The 26,789-nt window shown below is 40.9% G+C and overlaps 1 protein-coding gene and 1 long non-coding RNA gene across 10 annotated transcripts; one reads left to right on the forward strand and one right to left on the reverse strand.

Annotated features, from left to right (window-relative positions):
* Positions 1-560: 560 nt before the first annotated feature.
* Positions 561-24,551, reverse strand: LOC110955051 (AP2-associated protein kinase 1-like). 9 transcript variants are annotated; one of them, XM_051951323.1, is made up of 22 exons: positions 23,773-24,551; positions 19,852-19,970; positions 19,167-19,275; positions 18,376-18,518; positions 18,114-18,235; positions 17,948-18,029; positions 17,690-17,822; positions 17,459-17,562; positions 17,011-17,090; positions 16,755-16,918; positions 15,478-15,662; positions 14,609-14,797; positions 13,835-14,022; positions 13,335-13,528; positions 13,181-13,249; positions 12,765-12,854; positions 10,898-11,002; positions 10,570-10,671; positions 8,853-8,993; positions 8,456-8,545; positions 7,796-7,895; positions 3,101-3,223 (listed from the first exon to the last, which is right to left on the reverse strand). In XM_051951323.1, the coding sequence occupies exons 1-21, from the start codon at positions 23,930-23,932 to the stop codon at positions 7,801-7,803; spliced, it is 2,664 nt and encodes an 887-aa protein (XP_051807283.1). In that variant the 5' UTR covers positions 23,933-24,551; the 3' UTR covers positions 3,101-3,223; positions 7,796-7,800. The 9 variants fall into 9 exon arrangements, with proteins under 9 accessions (XP_022055568.2, XP_051807279.1, XP_051807278.1 ...); XM_022199876.2 differs by lacking the exon at positions 7,796-7,895 and having other exon boundaries at positions 561-3,223; positions 23,773-24,548; XM_051951319.1 differs by lacking the exons at positions 7,796-7,895; positions 10,570-10,671 and having other exon boundaries at positions 561-3,223; positions 23,773-24,549.
* A 37-nt stretch (positions 24,552-24,588) lies between these two features.
* Positions 24,589-26,542, forward strand: LOC127534915 (uncharacterized). The gene is made up of 2 exons (XR_007943506.1): positions 24,589-24,734; positions 25,537-26,542. It is a non-coding gene; the product is annotated as an uncharacterized LOC127534915 (long non-coding RNA).
* The last annotated feature ends 247 nt before the right edge of the window (positions 26,543-26,789 follow it).

Below are 26,789 nucleotides of genomic sequence, written 5' to 3' on the forward strand. Positions count from 1 at the left end.
ATTTGTCCCATGGAGCAGCTTCAGCTCCCTTGATTACGACACACAGCACTGTCTGCAGCACATGTAGCAGAGTCACAGCTGAGCAGATGGTGGTGGAGTCAAGTGGTGTCTTCACCATAAGTTGCTGACTAGTTTGTGAAATACATTGCTAGAAAGTTAATCAACAATGACCCCATCAACTTCCCTTTTCAATATAACACTCACACACTGTTTATATAAATAAAGGATCTGAATACTTTTCCTACCACTGCTTTCTAACATTTCTCACGATGTTAAAGCTGATGATAACACTGTAGTACTATTGTTAATTGCACTAATATATCGTCAGCGTCAGAAAGCTGTAGTTAGTTGAAGTGAATTCATCTTATATTTAAAATCTAAATCAGATATGTACAGTATTAAAAAATACAAAGTATGAGATTTAGCGGACCACAAATTAGAATAATATAAAAATATTTAAACCATAAATGCCTCAAGATTGATTGAAAGTAGTAAATAAATGTACTTACTTATATATTAAAAATAAATATTTTGGTGATGATAAATAACTGCAAGAAAAATTTGATTTACATTCATTTAATGTTTTTTTTTCCATGACTTACAACATAGTTTTCAAAGGCAGGCTGTGCAGCATAACAAGTATTGTGAGTGCTTTCATGTCCAACAGTGTCATCTGCTGTTCCTCCAAAGGTTTCCTATACAACACCGGTCAAAAATAATTGTACAGCTGTGTTACAGACAAAAAAACATTCTTTGAGAACCCTGACTCTGTGTCAGTGACTGTGCAATCTTCATGTATACAACTTGGGTGCGAAAAGTGAACATTTATATATAAAAAAAAAAAGAAAGAAAAAAATTAAGATTGTACACTTCAAAAAGAAAAGAACACAAGATTTGACATTGCAACAGAGGAACACATAATTTAAACTTTGGGTTGAAACAGGTTTGGATCCCCTTTCTTAAAAGTGCCGTGATGGGAACCAAAATATGTTCCATGATTCTCACAAAGTACAAAGACAATAAAACATTCCCAAATGGCGATGGAAATGAATTCAAAAGGAATGTCCTCAATCAGACACCATTCAAGATCTCACTTACACGACTATTATTACAATCCCTGACTGGAACTGCTAAGCATAAGTGCTGTAGATATATGTGTGACTGCAGGAAAGCGTTTTTAAAGTTGCAGTCTAGTTTCAGTTATTCATAACTGTGGGTGTCACAGCTGGTACACATTTGGATTTCATAGAGGAGTCTACAATAGAGATGCATTACGGTGCTGAATGAAAGTCTTGCATGAGTACTGCAGACAGCACAAGTGTGGTGCTGAATGCGAGTGCAATTAAATGATGTAAATGCAGCAGTTTTCTTCAGGAGGGCACAAAAGGCAAAAGTGATATATGCTGTTTGATGTGGTAGGAGGGAGTACTGGAAGAGTGTAAGGCTTCTGAGATTTCAGCTTGTACAGTAAGGAGGTAAAAACAAGTGAATATTGTACATTTGCGTAACATAGGAGCTACTATAAGGAATTTTCTACGCCTAACGTATATAAGGTTCGTACATTACATGGAACAAACATTGATATTTCATTTTCATGAGACATGACAGCGACGACAAACATAATACACATAACAAATATGCAAACAATTTGGATCGAAAGAAAAAAACCCCATACATTTCACAAACGTTACCCTTGAAATGTCTATGCAACATTATCCAGCATCTGCGTCTTAGACCAAAAGGCCCAAAACTGTTGACTCTGAGGGTGTTACTGTAAGGCGGTTTACACACTTCTTCTCTGACGTGATCACATACGACTGTTTTACTCAACATTAGTGCTACAGTGTCTTTGCCTCCTTCAAGCTTCTGTGAAGTTATAATCGAATGATTCAAGCTAAATTTGTCCTTTCTGAGAACTAATACAATGGAGGAATGAGGCGTTTTCAGATCATAGTTTCACAGTTGAGCTCAAATGTACAGGAAGTAAAACTTCCAAAGCTGCAGACAATCTATGAACTCCCTCACTGTGAGGTGTTTCAGCGCCGACACAAAAGGTAACTGAGGTAGGCAAGGAAACAATCAAATGCTTGACCACCATAGTGTCTTTGTGTAGATGTATACTAGAAGGTTTAAGGACAAATCAAAACTTGGAAGGATATCGCCAGAAAAATAAAAAGTGACGAGGAGTGTGGGAATGATGTCAGTTTAGTAAAGATGATCTTGCACTATCAGATCTAATTGGAGCCAGTTAAGAAGGAGATCCATGCGGGCCTGCAGTCCAGCTGCAGCGCTGGTGACAGCATGCAGTACGCCTGTTACAGTTTGCATAATTCAGTGGCGTTGATCCCCACTGCCCCGACCTCTTGAGTGTGCTTTCAGGGCTTTTCTTGTGGGGCCTTGAGGTGAAAGGGTGCCGAGACGAAGGGATCCACAGTGCCCACTTCTGAGGTCCATGAGTGAAGAGGCCCAACGGGGACTGATGCCACAGCGGCTTGCCTGCTCACGTTAGACACCACTCTGTGAGCTGCTACCGGCTGCTGGGGCACGGGTCCCTCAAAGTGTCGGGAATATTTGGCCAGAGCTTGAGGGCGGAATGGTTGTTGGGCAACTTGTCCCAACACAGCTTGATCAGAGGCTACAGCATGAACACCAGCTGCATGGGGGTATGAGGTCTTCGGTTGCACTCCTGCAGCCTCCTTTCTTTTTCCAAACGGAGCCTGAGAGAATACATCGAGCTGTTGCTGTGCTACGAGGTGGGCACGTGGAAACGGAGCGTTGGCAAACACATCGCCTGCGTCTTCTTGTGCGATCCGAAAGGGGGCTTTGGAGAAGACGTCTGCAGCGACATCCATCCCCTTTTCCAGGTCGTGCACATGCGAGGAATGATTCTGAGCGAAGGTGCTTGAAGCAGGCTGATGGAAGGTAGATGATGGTTGTGTTGGAACTGTGCTGGAGAGCAGTGACGACTGGAGAGCTAACTGAGATCCATGTTCCTCTTCTTCATCAGAGTCCATCAGCAAAGGTCTGGAGCCACTGCAGTCATGGGCAGCTACGTCACTCTCAACGGCTCCCTCATCCTGCTGCTCTTCCTTATGGCCTTCTTTCTCCTCGTCTTCGTCGCTGGAGTGCACACAGTCCTCGTTTTTCTGAGGATTTCCTTCTGGAACTTCAGTCTCTTGTCCCTCCTCAAGCACAGAGTAGCCATTACTCTCCCCTTGCACATCTGTTTAAGAGAGCAGAGCCAGAGAAAAACATATTAGAGGTGAACAAAAATGTTACAGTGCAAATTTTATCAGTAAAAACAATCTTTGACATGTTACGTCCAGCTGCCCAGATATCTACCGGACCGTCAACTCTCAGCATCACACCTGACATACTGGATGACCAATGGATCACCTCTAGAATCTGTAAACCACTGATCAATGAGAATGACCCAATAGTGAGGAACCAGCACAAGACTACGACAACACATACAGGCAAATTCTACTCTGAACAGGTCAAATAAGACAGACAGGACTACCTGCTCTACCATACAACAACAAATAACCTTGTTTCCACAAATAAGTTTGAGCACAGCTGCAGTATCCTCAACTCAACCTTCACAAATGGTGCCTCGTGTTAGGGGGAAACAGTGACAGCAGTTTTAGCTTTAAGTTAGAACAGATTGAGTTGAGGTGGAGGAGGTTTAGGGGGAGTCAGCAGGTCTGTGGAAACAAGGAGAACGAGCTTTCACGGCAAAAGTGAAGATAGTTAGGGACAGACAGGTTTGCACAGATGAGCAGAGACAGATCAGTCTTACCTCGGCAGTGTTGACAGCAGCTGTTAACTGGCAGCTCTTGCGGAGATGTTAGTTGCAGTCATTAAAGGAAAACACCAGTTTCTGTCTTGTTTTACCTCTTGGGTGATTTCCCCTCATCATTTGTCTATTTTAAACTGTCCACAGCCCATTTACCGCACCTTTCCACGTGATCTGAGCCACAGTTAATTCGGCTGAAATTAACTACAGATGACCTCATCAGTTGGAACTGACGACCAAAACAACACACAGGGAGGACGCACGTATAACTGTGCTATTAATTTCTCACTATTCAGCTATTCTGCAGTCTGTCCATCTATGTACTAGCCAACAAACAGGAAAACATTTCAAGGCCTCAAAGCTCCTAACCCATGTTTCAGTAGTTCACAATAATATGGAGTAAAGTGATGCTTATAACATCAATATAAAAACTAAGATGGAGGAGTGACAAGAGGAAAGAACAAAGATGAAAACTTAATATATCGAAGTGTTTCCATTAAATATTTAAATTTCAGATTAAATGCAGAAAGTTCTCCAGGGCAACAATGCAAGTTGTCAGGCAGAGAAATGTCTGTAGTAACCGATGCATATGGTGCAAAGCACACACTACATAATGGTTTAGTACTGAGGATGTGAAGCTTAAAGTATTTTCGATCCAATTAGCTTTCATATAGAGAAAATGACCTGTCTGATAATTTAAATAACAAAAAATAAAAGAATCTTTCAATTCTAAATAAAGTCAGCTCTTCAGAGTACAATTTGTTTTAAAAAATATGACCCAAACAGACTTAATTTACATTCACATTAATGAGTTTTATTGTCCCTCTACTGTGTCCCTCTTGTGGAACCCTTGATTCATAAAAATAGAAGTACACTCGATAATGATCCTTCTTTGACATGTAACCATCTTTTGCCAATTCCAGTCCAACATTTTTGATATAATCAAAGTAATCATCATATCTGTCACCATTTCAACCCAACCAGCACATTAAGTACACTAGTTTCACACAGCAACACAAGTAAAACTCTACGGCCAAGGCTAGAACTCTACAGAATACAGCACTGTAGTGTCTGATAAGAACATGAAGCGTTATTGTAGGATTGCATAGATTAGCCAAAAAAATGCAAATGACTTAACTGAACAACTTGAGATGGAGAGGGGACAAAAGGATAGTGCCATTTACTCATGCCGATTATTATAGTAGCCAATATGTCATACAAGGGGGAAGTAAACTATTCATACTCAGAACTTTAAGCACATAATCTGTACCAGTGATGGCATATCAGGGGATCGTTTACAATTTCTGTTTGTCTGTACATATCTGAGGTGATATGGACCTTTAGAAACTTCTGACTATGCAGAACATCTGACTATGGCAAGAGAGAAAATGCAAAATGAAAGGTGGAATATTGACGTTAAAAACGTAATACACAGTTGGTTGTAATGATAAGATGCAACTTATACAGCTGTAAGACTTCCTCATCGTTTCATCGAATGAAAGACAACACCTGTCAGAGGTGAAAGTTACTCCAGAGATATCGGGAAGTAAATTCCGTCATTAGCTCTGTTTTGTTGTCTGTCTGACAGAATCTATCCCTGTCATGTACAGTAACTTACAAGTACAATTTGAAAAACTGCAGTGGAGCGCTACAAATACGATCAAGTCAGGTAAGTCATAAGCACTTTGTTTCATGTACTGATGATAACACTTAAAACAAAAGCACAATCTAAATGACCAACATGAATGGAGAGAAAAGATAAAAAGACTTTGGACAGAGGAGAGGGTCAACAGTTTGCACTCTTAAATACAGCTTCATACACAAATATGTGTTTTTATCTATATATCCTTATAAATTTTTTACATATTTAAGACATTCTTTCATACATTCATTCTAAAGCACTATCAATAATAATCACATGTATTCAGAACTGTGAGAGATGAAATGCCTTTAAATATCACACACTAAAAATCTACTTTTACCAGTGCTGACGAGCAAAAATTTGAAATAAACGCACAGTGATTTTATGTACATATAACGGAGTCTTTCTGAATTCCTCCTCAGGCTGAAATGAATTGGCCAACTAACTTCAAGGTATGTGGTGTGAATGGACTCGCCAGAGGTGACAGAGAGGATGTCAGTGAGAGGGAGACATTTTCACGTAAAGCTAGTACCCACAGAAAACAACTCGATGAAACGTACAACATGCCTCCCTGTCTATAACAGCAGTATGCTGCTGAAAATCTGCTCATTTTTACTGACCCTGAGAGCAGACCAACACATGGCAAACATAGCATGATTACAAAATCTCCTTTAGCTTTGGCATTGCTGCAGGAATGATTTCAATGAATGATTTCATTCCCTTTTGTTTCCGCTGTGCTTATCCTGACAACAGGTCAAAAAAAAGATTTGTGATTCTAAGCATAAAAAGATGTGGTTATAAAATGCACCCACTCCATTAATGGTCAAACACAATGTTGTACATAATGCTGACAGTGAAAGCGTCTTGCTGTGGCAATGAAGCCAAATCAATGAGCAATGTTAACACTGACTTCACCAGTTGCAAGATTTCAAGACATCATCAGTACTGACAGATTTAAACGCGTAGTTTTAGGATAAATATACCCTGTCTATGTAACATCAAGAGGCAGGTCACAATATACAGTTATGCGGGAGCTTAATAAATGTACTAAAGGTCAACTGATTATCTTCCTAATCGATTATCAGATGTGACATTCAGCATTTATTCAATTACTGGTATCGTTGCATTTTGAAAACCATTTTCCAATAAAATAAATCAATTTAAAGAAGCACTGGCGTTGCTCTGACGTAGCCGCCTCTCTTTACCTTTAGTTATTCTGTGCAATGGCCCGCTAACAGCACAATCTGACTGATTACAAGAAGTAGACTATCAACAATAAAGGATAAATACTGAATAAAAGTGCTCTTTAAATTAAACACACATAAAACATAAATAAAGTCATTTTAACAAAGCTTTGCATTGGAGTTGGTGTTATTCGAAATTTTGACAAGATTTTAATTTTTTGGTTCTAGATATTGGTTACCTTTCCTCGATTACAAATAATCAGCATCCACCTCAGAGAAAAGTATATCGGTTGACCCTGAAAATGTACCTAGTTAGCCTAGACCAGCTGTTGTTAAACACATGGTTACTGATCTGTATGAGAAAAGTAGCACAGAACTGAAGAGATTTCACTTCCCAGGATGCTGCAGACTGTGCGCACTGCAATCAAACCTAAACTAAATGTTTGAACGTGGCAGTGTTGTTCTTCTCAAATAACAGTAAACTATGACTGTTGGAGAAATCTGGAAAGATCGTCCAAAGTGGACATCCTTTTCTTTGCAGATTCACAAACTGGTTCAATGCGGTTCTTTCAGGTTGCATCTTTGTTTGCACTAGTTTAGTTCAAAGCTTTCAAGGCAAAGTGCATCAAATGATCCATGAGGTCCAAAACAGTTTCAGTCCTCAGTCTTTAGTCAGACCCCTGACACACATGACATGCCTGAACGTGGCTTGTTTAAATATAGCTTCAACCCTGAACATGTAGACAAAGTGAACACAATGCAGCTGTGATCAAGCAGTTTGACATGTGCGTACGATGAGGGTCGATCACCATGGGCGTGCACTCAATGAAGGACATTAATGCGAGTATGAGGAAAAGCATGAGGGAGACCATGGTGTAGCCAGGACAGAAGCAGACGATATGCTCAGGCATTGATAAAAAGATTGGTTTTTTTACCAGCAGGGGAATGTCAACGGCCAGCAGAGACACATGAAACCAGCTTATCAGGCAACTAGAGATGGAGTTGAGGCCAAGGAGGCACGTAAAGAGAAAGGTTCCACTGAACCGATAGATGCTGGCTCCTCTCACTACATAAGGTGCTACATTAAGTGCCTCTGCTTGCCCATCTCTATCCCGCCACCCTCCCGCCCATCCCTGCGTTAGGATTGCACACTGCCCCTTCGACCTCTCCCACCCCCTCTAGAGGTCGATGAGCTGATCCACCAGCAGAAGGGAGCGGGCCAAGTTGGGGATGCTGCTCTCTGAACTGCCACTGTTGCTGCGCGAGTGACCACCTGAAACGTGCCAGAAAGAAAGAGAGACAGAGACAGAGATGGAGATGGTAGAGCCGAGGGAGATTGTGAAAGACAAGCAAAAGAATAAGTCATATTAACGGGGATCGTATGGAGAAATTAAGAGCGAGGAGATGGTGAGGATGAGGGAAAATGATGGCAGAGCAGAGAGATGCATGAAAAGGGGTAGAGAGAGAAACAAGCAGAGAGTGAGCTGGGATATTTTTTTTATACAGCTGCATCATTACAGGGGGGAGTAAGGGAATGCCATTCTAACATGAGGAGACTTTCAAGGTTAACTTAAAGAGCCAAACACCTGCAAGACTGAGAAAAACTGGCTGTCTAACATTAGAAACAAGGGAGAGAGGGATGACTAATGTGAGAGCTTGATGGGATATAAAGCCTTAATGTGATAAGCACACCCATACAAGACTTCTCACATCAGCAATCACAGGGACGAGCTATGGTGACTGAACTAGGGGTAAAGTCATTCATCTTCGTGGCTCACAGTCTGGGCTTCAGCAGGTGTGAGTGCTCATCTCGGGATTTTTTGTTAACCTTACCTTGATTTGAGTTTTTGGAGATGAGCACGGGAATAGGGTCAAACTCGTCGTCATTGCCCTTCTCCCCACACGACATGAGGAAAGCAGAGTCTGCGGTGAAGGAAGAGGAAGTGAAGTAACGATGGGAGGGGGGCAGAAGTTAACTCAGCCAAAGAAAAGAGCAAAAAAGAAAGGAGCATGCAATTAGATTAAAAACAGATGGAGCCAGGGCAGTCACAGTATTTAAAAGCCATGAGTTTTACGTGGCTTTTGGCTCTAAAACAAATGAGTCAAGGGTCTGTTGACGCTGTCATTTAGTGTTTTCTCTGTTTAAACAGGCCCTCCTGTTTTGAGTGCGATCTGTAGTGTGCAAAATGCCCAGCACACATGAGGCTAGCTGCAAAGGGGGAGGTCTTACCAGAAGCTTTCTGACCAGGTGGCAGCTCCTCCAGACAGGATCCAGAGCCGGAGCCAGGAGGAGTAGAAACAGACTGGTTTCCATGAGAAGTATGAGATAACAGATCGCAACCCAGCAGAGAGTCCTCCCCAGTGAGAGAGTCTGAGATAGGAGGAAGCAAAGCCAGAGGGACAAGGGGTCATGACAGAAAAAGAGGCCATCAGCATAATGAGCAGAGGAAGATAGATGCATTTTGTTAGTATGACAGTTCACTGTATTATATGTTTCAATTATCAGCAGCAAAAGGAGCTACACTTTAATGGTTGCATATTGTGACTTTTTTCAGCATATAAATGTTTTCCAATTTTTGAAATACCACAAAGGTGGTTTATTTCACCATGACTATATAACCTCTGGTCTCAGCCCTGTTCTAAATGAGCTGATCATCCTACATGGAAATATCACAGAAATCACAGCACAGTTGTCATTTTTAACTCTGCGAATGATGAGCTGTCAGATAACGTTGCTGTTAAAAAAAATCAATATCTAAATGGTTACTGAGCGGCAGCTTGAAAATGGTAATGATGTGACTGCTGGTTAACATGTAGTCTTAACGGGCTGCATTTCAGTCACTGTTTCATAGCTGTCCTCTTGTCTGACGACAGAAAAACATGCAAATGATAACGGCTTCATTGGGAATTCTGCTGCATTAAACTAGAGTATATGTGAGCACAGAGCAGGAGAGAAGGAAACAGATGTAAAGGCCTGTGTCATGGGCTGAGTTTAGGTTGCACTAAGCTTATCTGGAAATATGAAGACATTGCAAACCACACCCAGTACTTGTTTACTGGTTTCAAATCAGCCTTAAAGTTTACACCATTATTTCCACAGAGTTCTGACCTGTGGGATAATGGCAACATTAGGAACATTAAGGATTTCCCTTTTGCGGTGACAGTGCCATCTAAAACAAAAGGAATCTACAGGGTTCCTTTAGTTCCTCAGATGATGGGAGAGCATTAAGACAATTTGTGTTTAGCTAACAGCAGATAATTGATGAGCTTTGCTCATGGCTGACTCTAAGTTCCTCAGTTCCTGTGTGGGAACTGAAGAAAATTCTTACTTGCTTTTAAAGCTGGGAGGTGATCTACATTAGAAGCATGAATGGATGGCAGAGACAAGAGTCTTCATATTTGCACAGTTTATACTTTACACCTCTGAGTTTTTAAGACATACAAAAGTCAATAAATATGTAGATTTAAACCATATGGGACTTTTACCACTCAGAAACAGCTGAGAGTACAAAACCTACATGTCATCTGCAGCTAATATTGATCAATCCAAAAGGATGTAAAGAGTTGGGGGCTTTTGAGTGAGATTAATATTGATTAAATATATATTTTTAAAACATAACAATAAAAAACAGTTCTCACTAAATAGGCCACTTCACATCTTAGAGAAACCTTTGGCTTTGTTCTACATCACAGCACTATATTAAAGATACTGTTCCAGTCACAGCAAAGCCTAAAACGGCTTGTCACTGTAGTGTTTCTGCCAAAACAGTGGGACCAGGCACACTGCTTTTTGTCAATAACAATAAAGTAAACTAATAAAAACCGCAGGTCAAGATAATATCAACAAATAACTAAGATTATGAGCACACTGACACTAGTCTGTCCTGGGTAAAAACACTACAAAGATTTATGTTAAGGTTTCCTATTCAATCATCCAGGATGCTAACCTGGCATGATGGCAGGGATGAGCTCTGGCTGGACTGAATGTCGCTGAGCCTGGGGAGCTTCCAAACCAGGGATCAGTGAATCCACACACACTTCAGCCTTTGCTACACAGGAAAAGCAAGTGGAAAAACAGCGACACAAAGAAGTTGTTAGTAACATAAAAGAAAACATATTGCTTTAGTGGGAATAAAAGTCTTTGCTCCTTTTCCAGTTGGTTTTTCTGATTTCTTGACCACGTGAGAAAAAAAGGAGAAGGAAAGCACGGAAGAAACATGCAGAGCAGATGGGGAATTTTTGGGGCAAGGCAGGGGACAAGAATAGAGCTGGTACCATTGGTGGAGCTCACTGCAGAAGTACTGAAGGGGTCAGCCAGGGTTAAGAGGTCAGGAAGCAGCACAGAAGGTTCAGGGGACTTCAGTCCCTCAATCAGCTTCTCTGTGAGCGAGCCAGGGGAAAAAAAAGATGGAGAAGTAATGAACAGATTGCAACAGAGAGAAAAATGCAATGAGGGACTGGATTTTGCATAGAAGAAAAAAAAGAGCAGAAAACTGAAGAGATAAGAAGCTCTTGTGATAAGCACAATTTCAAAATCGATGAGGATAATTACAGGTTAGTAATATTTAATTTTATAATTAACATCTACTTGTCCTTATGATCAACAGTTTTAGCGACAAAACATGTTTAGCAGCAGGACAGGTTGACGACTCAATACCATGTTAACATTTTAAAGCAATTTTACGTTCACATTACTCAAAAACCCGATTGCTTGCAGTAATATCATAATACAACAAAAACAGTATTGTTTGATTTGTTAGTGTGTTTAATTCTGCACACCACAGCCCCACACTCCAAGAGCAGTGAGTTAAGTGAAGTCCCATGCAGTCAAATGTTAAAACTTTTCTGGCCTTATAGCAAACCAGAACTGTTGAGAACATTTTCACACCTTTTAAAGGGAAAATTTCACACGACCCATTTAATAATTTAAGTCACACCAATCAGTGCGGCGCTCCACAGCAGTCACTGTATGCAACCTTCTGAACTCATTGTTAAACCTCTGCAGGCGAATTAGTAGAGATTTCTTTATTAAGCTGACTTTAACAAAACTTATTCTAAAATTTTATTTTTTCACAAAATAATGCATTTGTTACTTAAAATATATATATACTGATTTGAGTAGGCTGATATATACCTCATGCACAAAACAACCAATTATTGACTTTAAATTGCAGCTCATACTTACAGGAAACTGCAATGGGGCAAAATGGGATGAGGGGGGTCTTAGACAAGGAATGTGTGGCTCAGAAAATGGCACAGCAGATGTGACCTTTTGCCCCTTGCACTATAGGAAAAAGGCCAACACTGATGAAAAGCTTTTCACAAATCCTAAATGTCGAAAATGTAATTCTCCCAATAATGAAATATATGCAGTGCAAAAATGCTACACACAGAATTCTCTGTTTTAGTTAATTCCAGTAAGGCTGCCCTCATCTTAAATGTTGCTCAGATGGGACTTTATGCTCCATCAGCAAAAGACAGACTGTTTGTTTGTGTGCATCCTTTTCAAGAGAGATATACAGCGAGATTCAACGAGACAGCTTATGTGGGATAGAGAAGATTAACCACACACCCTTGTTATGTAATATCCTCAACATTTCTATCCTCTCAGTTCAGGCCCTAAACAGCAACTACAGAAAGGACGCTGCACGGCTAAAGAGCATATACTTTCAAAAGGCCTAAAGGCTGAACTGAGGAAACCATAAAAGGTTGGGTCATCATTTTAACGAGACAGCACGCTTAACTTTGTCTCGCTCTTAGTGGCACTGGTAAGCAGCCTCGTTCACCACGAAGCAATCCAATTAACAAAGGAGAATTTGTCCTTCGCGTTACTAGGCAACAGCGAAAGCACAGATCTGCAAATGAGATGCGATCTAGCTGCGGCCACAGAGTCTATTCATGGGCGCTGACAAGAAGCCACTGTGAGGCTGCTTGCTATGTCAACAAGATAGGACTGTGTACAAATCCCAACCACAAAACTGGCACTCATAAACCAACCTCTGGGTAGTGTGATATCCAGCAAACTACCTCGGCAAATAAAAAGAGTGACTCACACGTTCACAGAATATATTTGTTCAGGAGCCCGAGGCCTGAGAGAATCAAAGGCATGGCTCGTTCTGCCACAATGTGACAAGAAAATTACCTGTGGTGTCAGAGAGTGAGAGGGTATTAAAGGAGTCCGGGACAGTCGGCAATCCTGAACCTGCACTTGTGCTGTCTGCAGATCTTTCAGCTTGATAACGCACAGTGAGTAAAAACGGAAGAGAATAAATGAAGGAATGTTGGAGCATGAACAACAGATGAAGAAAGCCAGTAGGACTAGGGATAGAGAGCACATAAGCTAACATTTAGGAAAGCGCTAAAAAGTAATGAAGACAGCAACACATGAAGAGGACATAATTCAGCAAAGTGTTTGATCTCCACCTCTTCACACAGACACAGAGAGAAAAGTCCACGTGATGTCTGATATCCAGTGTGACTCAAAGATTAGCTTCCAAAGAGACAGAGTACAGACAGCAATCAGACATCACAGATGAGAAAAATTAAACAAAACCTTACCTGGGAAAGCATTGAGGCCTGGAATGAGATTTTCACTGGAGTCTGTCACCTTCTCGCCTGTCGAAGCAGCTGTGCGTAAACAAAATCAGCTATTAGCTAATCAGCTATTTACCAGTGCCGCTTTCCAAGTATGCAGTGAACAAGCTGAACTTACTCTCCGCTAGCTTGGCAAAATCTTTGTTGAGCAGCTCCTCTGCTGTTAGTTTTGAGAAGTTATCGTCTCCGAAGGGGTTCCAGCTGGGCTGAGCACTGGTTGCAGTAAGTGCTGACGGAGCATCAGCATCACCTGGATGATAAACACTCTGCTGGGATGAGCAGGGGGAGCCAGAAGGAGTAGTGCTGGCTGATCTGCGGCACAAAGACGTGCAAATATAAACACTGGTGAGAGTACACACAGTGAAATTAGATAAAGGGTGTTCAGTCTGAGGACACTGGCCTACTCATGTATGCAAATAGGAGCGAGTGAACAGAGTTATTTAAAGACTGAATTGAGCGATTCTTCTAAAGCTGGATTCTTTGGGATGTAAAAGGGTCGTTTATTCTCCTTCTGGGTTCTGTCATATGAATGGACTGTCTATTGGCCTTTCAGCTTCACTCAGTGCGATAAAAGAACAGTTCATCATCAGACCACTGAAGGGGGGTAATTCTGCTCACTTTGACTTGTTGAGGCTGGCCTCAGCTGCGGCTGCCTGAAGTAGCTGGGTGGACTTGCTTACTGGGACCCCAAACAGGGCACTGTGGGTGACATCGCTTAGGATGCGTCTGTGGCCGCTCTTAGGAGCCATCTTTGGCGATGAAGGAGGGGTCAAGGATCCAACTTTGTGCATCCCTCTGCCAACCGTCTGTAACAACGACAGAAATGTGCAGAACAGAAGATCAGGAAAAACTGCTGGGAACAGAAAGAAAGTAAACTCTTCTCTCTTTTGTAAAACTTCTCTCTATTATCATTAAGAAAGGGAAAAAATTCTGACCCCAAACATAAAAGCAGGTAAGATCGACTGGAAACGAAAATCAAGTCAAAAGAGACAGTTTATAGATTTCTCCAAGATCATAACTCTATAGCAACACAGAAAACGGTTATGGAAAAGGGAAAGTGGATCAGTAAAGAGGCTAATAGAAACTAATAGAGAAAATTTATATAGTAAGAATACAGTAATCATTTGAATGACTTAAACAATATCTACATATGTAAAAACAAAGACATTTTCAAATAAAGCCAACATTATAGGAAGCTACATGAATTTAACACCAATGATGATTGGCACTGACACACTGAGACCATTCATGTGCGTAGAATGGAGACCATTTCTTGACTTCCCAAGAAGAAGAAAAGAGCAGAAATCTGGGTGTGATTGGTTAGAAACAAGCTAAAAATCAGCCCCGACCCAAAGAGTAGCAGCTAGCGGCAGAGGACGATGTTACCACAACCTCTGGGTCGACTGCAGAGCGAATGACTGCAGACTCAGGGATGGGAGTGAGATGCGGAGCTGCTACATGCTGCTGATGCTGCAGGGTAACAACTGGAGGAACAGGTTTAGCTTTGGACTGCAGCAGAGCAGATGCTTGAGACGGTGTTTGTTGTGGCTGCAGTTGGTGGATGTTCTGTACCAGCTGATGCTACATAGAAACACCACACAGCCAATCATGAGCAAGGCTCAGTTTTAAACTCTGGCCCAGTTGAAGTAAAATTTTGTTACGATGTATTGCCGTTGGACAGCTAGCTAGCTCTTTGAGAGCTAGATTTAGATGTCTGAGTTATGCACAAACTTATAATGAATAATCTTTGAAGACAACCCTACATGCATAGATTTCACTTAAAAACACACAGTTGATGAGCAGAATTCATGTTGAATTTTAACTTCATTGAACTTAACTGCAGGCTTCCTTAAGTTAAAAAAAATCAATTTAAAGCAGAAACAGATCAACCTAGGCAAAAAAAAGTGTACCAGTAACATTTAGGGATAACCAAATGATTAATTAAAGACTTAGACTGAAAACATCAAACTGAAACAAAATAACCATCACATAGCATGTGTTTGTACGTTGTAGACCACGGCTTAAAGCCTGTCTTGAGCTACTGCAAGCACAATGATTATCAATTAAGCAAAAGTAGTTCACAAAACTGTATAATCAATGAACACAGTATCTGCTGGAAACATCTGATGCTGTTGGTTTGAAAATCAGAATGTTATGCCTGAAAATGTCTGAACATGTACACAGTACTGTCAACCATCCATGAATGTCATTAGCACAGAATGCTATCAATATTTCCATTCTTGCCGTGGCAGGGTTCCTACCTGCTGGTTGCTCTGTGGGCTTAAGAAGGGTGAGGCTTGCTGCTGCTTCATGAGGAGCTGCTGATGCTGAGGTGTAGCCTGTGGCTGCATGTTGGCTGTCTGTGCTGGCTGTGCTGCAGCTTGTGCAGCAGAAGCCTGTTGAGCAGGCTGGACAGCAGCTGGAGGTGGGACACCAATACCAACGCCTGGAAGTGAGAAAAATAAAGAGTTAGGACAATGTGGAGGTGGCTCATGTCTTCACTAACTGTACAGATTCTTGCATGCTATTTTTATTTTACTTTCTGCTTGCACAGTTTTGTTATCAGCTCATCAGTCATCTGTGAAGCACTCTGAACTGCCCTGAGGTGTGTGTCTCTTGTCATGTTGCACAAAGAGTGTTTGTGCAAGTATTTGTGTAATTGCAGGTTTCCAGAAATTCCCAAAATGATCTGTCCTTTTACAAACATCTGTCTTTGAAAAAAAGACTTTTTGTGAGTAGGAAACACTTTTAGAAAAGAAAAGAGATAGCTGTAATCTAGGGGAAAAGAATGAAATGAAGTCTTTCTAACATGTAAAATATACATTTGTGTATCTTGTTTGTCAGTCACACATTTAAACTGTGGCAGCAAAACATGCTACATGAGCTTTCAGAAACTCTTGCTGAGCTAAACTGGACTAAAAACACTTTTAGAGCTGACAGACTAACAGATTCACTATAAACAGAATCCTAGCAGCATTATGGCTACAAACAACGTCTAATGCAACGCTCTGCAGAAAACCATTATTACACTAAATAATTCTCAAATCCTTAAATATAAGATGTCTGAACAATGCAGTAATTTTGGCCTTAGCTCAAAATTCAAATCAAGAAAATACTCTAAAGCATTCTCATAATCAATGCATTTATTTGACTATTAAGCATAAACTGATATTTTATCATGCAAAATCTTCTCAGATTAAGGGTCAACAAATGAGCCAGTAGTAACGGCATATAAAAAAATGAGAGAGCATGCTGCTGTAATTACAGTGACATTAAGCCACCATTTATTCTGTCTTGGCAAGCGGACCACAAATAGATGGCCCTGACAAAAGCCTCATAAAAAGACAATTAAAAGCCATTTAAGAATTGGCTAATTGAACCACAGGGAAAATGGAGCCTTACAGAAGTTCATTAAGTCCAATACAGTATGTCCTTTTGAACATATTATTAAGTATATTATTACTAAGGTCAGTAAATGCAGGTTTCTATCACCGATGGCCTTAAGCCTGATATAGAGAGGTTTCAGAGCTACTCATACCTATGCCCTGGGGTGCTCCGGTTGTCGCACTGGGCCTCTTGCGTGGTGTGAGAGCTGGCTGGATGGGAAGAATGCCTGATATCGGCTGTGGCTGAGCCTGGCCAGCTTTGGGCCGTTGTCTTGGTGCAATTGAGGTTTCTGTGGTAGGAATTGGGTCTGTGAGCCTGGTGGAAGGAAAATAAAGAGGAAAGTAGAGTTATTATAAGATTTCTCAAAAAAATGTATATAACGCTCAGCTGCTTAGCTTCCCACTCACCTGGCTTTGGTTTGACTCTTTTTGGCCACTGCTTCACTGGCTCTGATAGGCTCAGGAAGTTTTGCAGGAATGGGAGAATTCTACGACGGTAAGAAGTTTTCATATTTATCAAACACATTCATAACAATTAGTCCTTTTGTTAACATCAGCAAAGTATCAAATGATGTAAGAGTATCGACTTGCATCTTCCATGAACAAATCATTACTGCCTGGTATAATAACACTTGGAGCTACTTAAAATAAAGCTAGAAAGCGCAGCCGCTCTCCAATATCACTGTCCTAGATTACTGTTTTTCTGAAAAGGAAATAGAGAGCTGAAACCACACACAAGATAGCTAACCAGGTGTATCTGTGATTAGAAAAAAGAATTAATCCCATTATTAAATGCTAAACATAAAGCATATTCTCATAAAATATTCCTGACACAACTTTTGCCATGCTGACTTACATTTACATTTGGGACTGGACATTCTCTTCGAGCCAGTTTAAAGGCAAAGTAGGATACTTGGTAGATGTCTGGTCTCTTATCTGGGTCAGGTTCCAGCATGTATCCTGAGACATTCACAAATATGGGATGTTTATTTTGAGTCAGGCACATGGAAATTCACATTCAAATCTAACTGCTTATATACATGATGTACACACAGTAAGCAGGACAGGGAGGAACAGGGTTACTCACTAATGAGACAGTGCATTTCCTGGGAGTAGCGCGAATTGTCTGGGATAGTGAAGCTGCCATCACAGATCGCCACTTGGCTCTCGCCAAAAGGAAGCGTGAAGTAGCACAGCTTATAGAGCAGACAGCCCATTGCCTACAGAGACAAGAAGCATGTCAGTACACAGTGAGGCTTATGTCATCTTGACAGTGAATCAATCTGATCCTACAGTCAACATTTAGTTACATAAACAATAAAGCTTCTAAAAAGTTAAGTCTCACCCAAATGTCTGCCTTTGTTGTAATGACTTTTCCACCATAGAGGTTGACCATTTCTGGAGCACGGTATGACAGAGTTGTGTATCTGACGGTAAAAGCAGATCAATAAGCTCCTGATCTTCAGGTAGTTCAGGGACAGAAGGTATAAAGTGCCCTAAAAAAAACTCACTTTTTAATTTCCTCCTCTACGACTGCCACCCCCTCTGTCTGAGGGTTTTGGAAGCGGTTCGTGGCGCTTCCAAAATCACAGAGGACATAGTGTCCCCGGTCATGTAGCAGGATATTTTCAACCTACATGAGGAAGATGAGATGAGTCTTGTCATCAAAAGTGATAGTAAAGTGTACAATAGTTAACTTGCAACTTCTGGAAAAATGAGCATGGCCTTCTGCAGGAAGCAGTATGGGCATATTAGGAATTGAATTAGCCTCGCCTTCAGATCTCGATGTATGATTGGAGTCTTGCACTGGTGGAGACGAGCGAGAGCTTCGCATGTGTCACAAAAGATCTGCGACACCTCGGCTTCAGTGAAGCCTGTCTGTAACCGCTGGTTCATTAGGTTCACCACCTGCCCACCTACATAAAACAATTAGGGTGATAGAAATCTATGAGAGGTCAGGGAACAACAATTAAACACTACTGGATCACTACTTCTCTATATTTTTATGAATGACCTAATAATTAAAAAAAATGAATTCTTTAATTTTTGGCTTGTCTCTTCAAGGTAAATATTAACTGTGTAAATAAGGTCTACAACAAATACAAAAGGGTGCATTGATCATTTTATTTTTCATATTTTGAAAAGTCACTCAAACTGGCACTTTTTGAAAAGTTTAACCAAACGGTTTAACAGTTTATTTCACAAATTTTTAAGCTAAAAAAAGAAAAAAATTTCTTAATGCATTATTTTCGCACTGCATTACGATTGATGTTTAAATTAAAACTCCTCCAATACTTTCTGTAGTGTTTACAACTTCACAAAAGAGCTGTTCTCTCCACTTTGCAAACTCTGGCCTGCAGACACTTCAACTACATGTTAATATTTCACCTTTCTAAAAGTAACACCACTCAGTTATGCATCGACTGAAACATAAGTTCTATTGACCACGACGGCCATCAGCGGATTATTTGCCTTCGTACACAACCGGATGCCGTGAGGAGCCGATGGTAATGGAGCTTTGAATTCAAGAGAGACAGAAACGTATGAGGGGTGGGCCGATTTACCTCGACAAAAGTCCATTAAGATCAGCACTTCCCACACATCACCCGCTCCAACGGCAGCTATGCTGGAGTCCAGGAAACCAACTATGTTTTTGTTGCCCACTAGGTCCCTCTGTGTAAACAAACACAGAAAAAAGCAAAGATGACAAACAACAGAGATACAACTTCCACTGATTACCCAGTCCTAAGAGATCTGATTTAGTAAATTACAAAATACATCCATTCAGTCTATTTTTATCGTCCAAAGGTCTGGAAGTAATGATGATAACCATCCGACAGTCATACCACCCAGGGTGTGGCTGCAGGAACCGGTTAGTTTTGCTCACAGTAAAAGCACCAGTGAAAAGGATTTTATGTATGAAATGTGTATTAGTTAAAAACCTTGATTTCTCTTCTGTCATCACCACTATTCCTGGGACAAAGAGTACTTTCAAATATCTTTAAAAATTTGTACTTTGAGCATGTTTCAAGGTTAGGAATGATCAAGGTAAAAAGTTCAGAAAATTAAAGTAAGTATCTGAATGTCAATTCAAAGTCTGTATTTCTCAGTTCAGTAGCTTATGTCACACTAGTTGGGTTCAGACTGTAAGCAGGTCAACAACAACGACAAAAATAAATCCTCCTAGTAGTTTTAAAACAAAAATGCAGTTTACTGCACTCAGCAGTCAGTTACTGCAGTCGTACTCACCATGATCTGTATCTCAAGTTTGCAGATCTGCAGATCATATTCATTGTTGACATACATTCTTTTTAGTGCACATCGTAGACCTTGATGAGTCCGCACCAAAAAAACTATGGCAAAACCTCCTGCAAATATTAAGGATGGAGAAAGAGAAGAGAATGAACACATATGAATTTAAACCAACAAAACCAGCAAAATAACAATAATTCTGTTACACAAATCAGTATTTAAAATATGCTAGTTACTGTTTACTGCATTTCTGGACTTTTAGCAGTAACACTATACACAAATGATATAGCATTACTGTTATAAACTGGTAAATTTCACTTTTTACCACAATGACTGTCAGTTGCTGTTATTCTGTGGCTCTTTATCAGTGTAACCAAGAAAGATTCTGGCTCAAGCATTGTTTGTCAAACATGGTAATAAAAGTGATTCTGACAGCAACATGATTTAAAGTATCTTAAAGCCAAAGGTTCCTCAGCTGTGCTCTGACCCTCACAGATCTCTTTATCCTGGCGGCTCATGAGAGTGATGATGAAATAACAGAACGTGCTTCTGTTAAACATATGTAACCATGCATGTATTTCATGTTATCACAATGAAGGAAAAGGTAAGGAAAGGACTGCATGACTGTGTGATAAGAGATCGGTTGGCTGGCTGTGCTGGTTAAGAAGAGCTTGAAACAGCACTGTGTGAGTCAGCAGCTGCGCTGTAGGGAAGGATGCAAGAAGAAGACAAAACTGACACAGGATAGGGGAAGTGAGAGAATTCATCATCCCACCTTCGGTCGCAGTGATGCTGACACAAAAGAAAAACCGCATGATGCCTGTGCACATCCACAGCAACCAAAACCACAAGCAACCACACAGATAAACAAAAGCACATACTGTTAATCTTTCAGTAGTCATCCACAAAATAAACCTCACTGGAACCACAATGAGACAGTATTTACATCCTTAATACACATTTTATTTGCTTCCAAACCTTGCGGCGGCTGTGGCTCAGGTGGTAGAGCGGGTCGTCCAATGATCGAATGGTTGGCGGTTCGATTCCCGCTCTCGCCTAGTCATGTGCTGCATGCCGAAGTTTCCTTGGGCAAGATTCTGAACCCCGAATTGCCTACCAGTGACTGTTCCACTGGTGTGTGAATGTATACTGACTGATGTTGCAGGTTGATTAGCAACCTGCACATTAGTGTGTGAATGTGTGTGTGTCTGGGTGAATGGGAGCAATTGTTGTAAAAGCGCTTTGAGTACTCTGATGAGTAGAAAAGCGCTATATAAGAGCAAGTCCATTTACCATTTACCATTTTGCAAACTGTACTGTAAAACACATAACTGGGCAATATGAATAGTTCTGATTTTACCACACTTAATGATCTGTCATTAGGTGTCATGATGTTCTATAAATTTTCTGCTGACTGTAAAGATCTGAATTTTGTAATAAATGCAGCTCTCCTGTGAACTGCACTGGGCTGACTCATCCAGCTGTCATCTCTAAACCAAGGACGGCTCCACGTGATCAGACTGCTTGACATTTGATTAGCAGTCGGTTCTACATAACTGTGAGTTGTACAGTTAAAAAAAATGAATGGGATAGAGAGCAACAGCAGCATTTTCTAAAGTATTTTCTTGCCTAAACGGTCCACTAAATAGTCACATGCATCATGACGCATCACAGTTTACTGCTGACATCATGAAGTCAATGAATGGGAATTTCACAGTGAGGTGCAAAAATCTTCAACAGCCGCAGCCAGAAAAGAAAAAGAACTGGCAGTGCACTTGGCTCAGTAACTGGTGTTGTTATGACACAGAAAAACAATTGCTTGCTTGGGATGTGAAGTTCAGTTCAGGCACACAGAACGAACTGGGACCTACACTGAATCAAAACACAGATCAGAGAGCAGCTTTGTGTATGTGTGTGGTCCATCAGAGGAAAGACAGCTGAGCCACTGCTGTCTCGCACAGCCTAATCTGAGATGCCTGTGAGAAATTAGAGGGATTAACGGCCTTCTTAAGCAACATTTAGCAGTGGTCTGCGATCTCAGTGGTGAGTGTGACCAAATAGCTGTAAGTACAGCTACAAATAGCGCCTGTCTCCTGACGTAACTGACTGTCAGGTTTATACCTCTCTGACACGTGCGCACACGCTAAAGCAAATGCACACAAGCTAACCTTTAGTCACAGTGATGAAAAGCACAGTGAGTGGTTACAGCATTCACTCACAATTTGCCATCAGTGAAATGGAACTTGCATAACCACCGTCCTCTGGGCTTTAAGCTAATACACATCCTTAGAACTACTATTCTGTTTACAAACATGGACACGACACTGCGATGATAGCGGGAAAGACAAAATTAGCATGAACTGTCCAGACTCAGTTCATAACATTTTTTCCCCATAGAACAGTAAATGATTTTAGTTTACAAACGAAGGGATGACTCACATCCATGTCACAACAGGAACCGTGGACACTAATGTTACAAGCAGTAACTCTATATCGACACAAGAAAGCAGGCACCACTGATAGTAAAGGCAGAAAGGTGGAAAATCCTCAGGCAAATCACAGACTGAATCTACCTTAGACCTAAATGTCTAAAACAAAAGCTACAAAAATGATATGTTTCAAAATATGCACCCCTAAGCTACTAAAAGTGCATCATCCCCTTGTCTGCTTTATCAGCATAGTGGGAAAGGTGTGTTTATGACAGGCAAAGGCAGCAGAGTTTAACAAAGCAAACAAAGGGAGTAGATAACGGGTAAAAACACCATAACCAAATAAAACAGCCAGTGGACAGACACTCACTTTCTATACAGTATATATATTTTTTCCACTGTTCAGAGAAAACCCTGCATATGAGGCTAAACATGTACCAATCTGAATGAGTTCATGCCTGCATCAAGGCCAAAGTTTTTCCAGAACTGATAAGAAAACCATGTTAAATTTTCCCTCATACAAAGAGCAAATTTCACGTCGGTTTCCACAGATATCTCAGTGCAGGGCAGGTCTGAAGTTAGATGTGTAGCTCATTCTTAAAGCCAGAGTGTGTCCAAACAGATGGAGCCCATCTATAGTACTGATAAATTAATCAGTCTTTTTTCATCTATTATTTAGTAACAGGCCCTCTTAGCTAACAGAGCATGGCAGACTCTCATTGCAAAGACAAATGACCATGCGAAATGTGCTACCCTTTCCACAAAGGCTGTTTAACTGTGTTTTGGTAAAGGCTACATTAAAGATTACAACCAGTTTCTAACAAACCATTCCTCAACCTTTGACACAATGATCTGGGTTTAATCTATGGCCGATAAAACTATTTTCATATGGTAAAGGTTGTGGGCCCATGGAGTCCAACCAACATGAATCTCTTCATCCAAACTTCTGAAAGTTACATTTTAGATTTCTCACTCCCTTTGCAAATATCAGCACAGATGACTCAGCGTGACTTTGGCCTTTTACAACAATAGTAAATCCAGTTATACCATGTTCCTCCCAGACTTCAGGTAAAGTGATGCTAACATCAATCTGACAGTTTCCTCCGAGTTTTAATTTCCAGTCTCATCTTAACTGTTCCACTAAAAGGATCAATACATATAGAAAAAACCCAGACCACAAGTGAACCTTGCAGGTAAATGAGCGTCTAGAGAGCTACCTGGTCACAGCTAATACTGTATATGTTACAGTCTGGTGCCAATAGCTGAGCATGGCCACTGTAGGTCCTCTCAATAGCACACAATAAAGGTGAGAACATATTATTATGCTGCTAATGATACTTCTCCTGGACCAGAAGTAAAACAAAAACCCAACTCATGTTACCTCCTGTGCACCCTCACAACAATGTGAAGCAGTTGATATTGTGGATTATGTTGAAAGTGTCTGTGTGACATGTGTATAATCCAGGCAGTGGTAAGCCACGTAGTTCACCTTCGGCGACGATTTCCTCGACTGTCACTTGATATCGTCCGATGCTGAAGACCCGTCCGATGAAGCTGCCACCGCCGCCAGAACCAGCGCCTCCTCCACCGGCTCCAGAACCAGGCCCGGAGCCCACGAACTCCCGACGAGAGTCAAAAAATTTCTTCATTTCCCCCAGATGTTATCAGCCAAGTCCACAATGTATCCGTGTCGTAACAGCGGTCGTGGTCGGATACAATCAGCCACTGCTCGCTGAGGTGTTAACGCTTCAGCAGTTTTTCAATAACTGACTGAGCTAGCTAGCTTCAAGCTAAAAGCTAGCTAAACTAGCTGGACCTCAAAATATTACAAACACTGCTGCCCGACGCTGCTCGGCTAACTCATGGTTTGAACAGCAGGCGGAGTCAAATACTGCTGAGAAGTCGCCGCTTTCCTCTCTAAACCGAGACCCGCACTGGCTGGCTGAACTAGCCGGGCTACGAGCCCGAATTAACACTTGTTAGCCGTTAGCTCACCTAGCTAGCTAGCTAAGCAGCGAGGTGACAGCTGTCAGTCGATGGACTGGCAGCCAGGTAGGTCCTTGCTGTCCAGTGCAGCTTATTACACATCTCCACCGGTATCCTCCACCCGAAAGGCTGCTCAGTTCACTTGCTGCTCTACTCGCCAGTATAAGAGTAAAATAACAGCTCTCCACTGTTTTGTGCATCCAGCAGCTTATAAATGCGCTGGTCAACAAGGTTAACTTAATGACAGAGCTAACGCAGCTACAGGCAGAGTGGATGCTAGTGGGGGAGAGTCTCTCTGGATTGTGTCCTGCTGGACTGCTCTGGATGTGATTGGCCAAATCAACAATGACTTCCTGTTAGTCTACTCATGTCCCTGTTGTCTGTGGTCCCTTGGCGCTGATTTCCACTACAAAAAGCAAAGTAGCCTGAGTGGTTCAGTGCTGCACGGATCAGCCATAATCTCAGGTATAGTATGAGCATATTTCTAAGCTTTCTGACTAAGACTGTTTATGCATTTGAACACTAAATAATGCAGTACTATACTGGTAAAATGGATATCTGACAACTACAGAACATCTGTAATGAGCTTTAATGAGCTTTTGATACACATATCTCATATTTTGGGTTCTTTAATGCTCAAAGTAATACAAAAAGTCAACATTGCCATTTCAGTTTAAAAAGAATACCATCAAGAATTGTATTTATGCAAATGACAAGAACTGTGATTGTTTGTGGTGGACCGTGATGGTTACAAAGGACATATGGTACCATAAATTGCCATGTTTGCCATCATTTTCTTATTATAGTATTAAATTATAGCATCATAAATTGAAATGAGTTCAGTTTATTTAGATTTTATTTATATAGCACCAGTTCACTACATGTGTCATCTTGAGACACTTCATAGAGTAAGATAAAGATCTTTCTAAATTACAGAGAAAACCAACTAATCCACAGATTCTCTTGGATCTGCTTTGAAAAAACATTTGGCAACAGTATGAAGGAAAAAAAATGAAATTTATCCTGAAGAAACCTCTGGCAGAACCAGACTCAGGAAGCACTGATATCTGCTTCAACTGCATAGGCCAAGGGTAAAGCAAAGAGAGAAAAGGATAGTAGATAAAAAACAAACAACGCATAATAAAACAGTTACCACTTGTGACATCACTGGGCTGATATCAACCCATTTGCAGCAGGGAAATAAAATTATATCTGGCTGCTTTTTTTGTACTTAATTGTAAGTGTGATTGCTTGTCTCTTTGTGTAGCCCTGTGATAGACTGGTGACCTGTCCAGGGTGTCCCCTGCCTTTGCCTCAAGTCAGCTGGGATAGACTCCAGTGACCCTAATGAGGATTAAACGGTGTATAGATGATGGATGGATGGAAATGGACCACAGGTTGCTGCATGTTTGTTATTGTGAAAGCTTCTCCTGCAGGTGTCACTGTTTCATCACAAATTAAACCTGGTTTCATGGACCTTACACCTTTTCACCAACATTGTAAAACTTTATTCAAGGATCGCACAGTATTCATTCCTTAGCTGCAATAAAGAGACGTATTCATCTGTGTGTGTTTATTTCAAGGGAGTCAAATTAGGCTTGTAACTAAACCTCTAAATAGGAGCTACTTTCTTTACAAAATCCCTAACTGTTAGTGCCACCTGAAGTCTTTGCGGCACAGATCCAAACACCAAGAACTCATGTTCATCATTACCACATTAAACGGTTTACGTACTTAAAGCATTAGAGTGCATTTCAAGAAGCATGCCAAGTTGATTCATCTTAAACTCATATCTTTCTTGGACAAAATCAGTTTGCATGATTATTTGCTTACAGAACACAGCACGTTCAGTCGAGCAGAGCTAATGCCTTGGAATCAATGCAACCACACTTTTAAACATGTGGTGACCATTTTGCTAAAATAATTGAGCCATTAAGCTGCTGGATTGTTTGTACTCTGGTGATAAATGACAAAGCTCTGCTGCATTCTTTCCTGTGTGATCATCAACAATATGCTAGGTCTCTGCTGACCCAAAAGCTAAAGGTAAACATTCTTTGTTCTCCTTTTGTGTGGTCCCATGAGGCTCAAAACATCCTTACAATAAGGTGTTTGGATTTTGATAATGTGAAAAGGTGAGAGTAATGTATGCATACCAACAAGTATGAGAACAGAGACTAATGGTGGCTGTGAATTGAACAGAGCTGCAGTCACTGCATTAGAGGTGTTTGATCTGCAGCTTTGAAAAATGTCTCATTAAATTTGATATTTGGCTACGTTTGTGCGTCTTGCTGGCATTGTGCTTGTGTTAACAAGCCTCAGACACCTGCACTATTTAACATTTTAAAATATAAAAACAGTACTCCATCCAAAATCTACACTCACCCTCTGTAGAGTTGACAGGATGCTGTAAACACCTCAAGTGAAAAAAAAGGTTAAGATTCATTGTGAAAACTGTGGTTTTCCTCATCAGTGGAGTTCAACAGGTTTCTTGGATTCTTAAAGAATTATTAAACCCTTCTT

Source organism: Acanthochromis polyacanthus, chromosome 7, assembly GCF_021347895.1.
Source record: "Acanthochromis polyacanthus isolate Apoly-LR-REF ecotype Palm Island chromosome 7, KAUST_Apoly_ChrSc, whole genome shotgun sequence".
Lineage (NCBI taxonomy): Eukaryota > Metazoa > Chordata > Actinopteri > Pomacentridae > Acanthochromis > Acanthochromis polyacanthus.

Bases quoted from the DNA above. Each gene is read 5' to 3' on its own strand.
- LOC110955051 (XM_022199876.2), bottom strand. From the start codon at position 23,932: ATGAAGAAATTTTTTGACTCTCGTCGGGAGTTCGTGGGCTCCGGGCCT. The intron at 19,971-23,772 runs GTGAACTACGTG...TAATATTTGCAG, and splicing joins CGAGGAAATCGTCGCCGAAG to GAGGTTTTGCCATAGTTTTT. The intron at 11,003-12,764 runs GTAATTTTCTTG...GCTCGCTCACAG, and splicing joins CTCACTCTCTGACACCACAG to AGAAGCTGATTGAGGGACTG.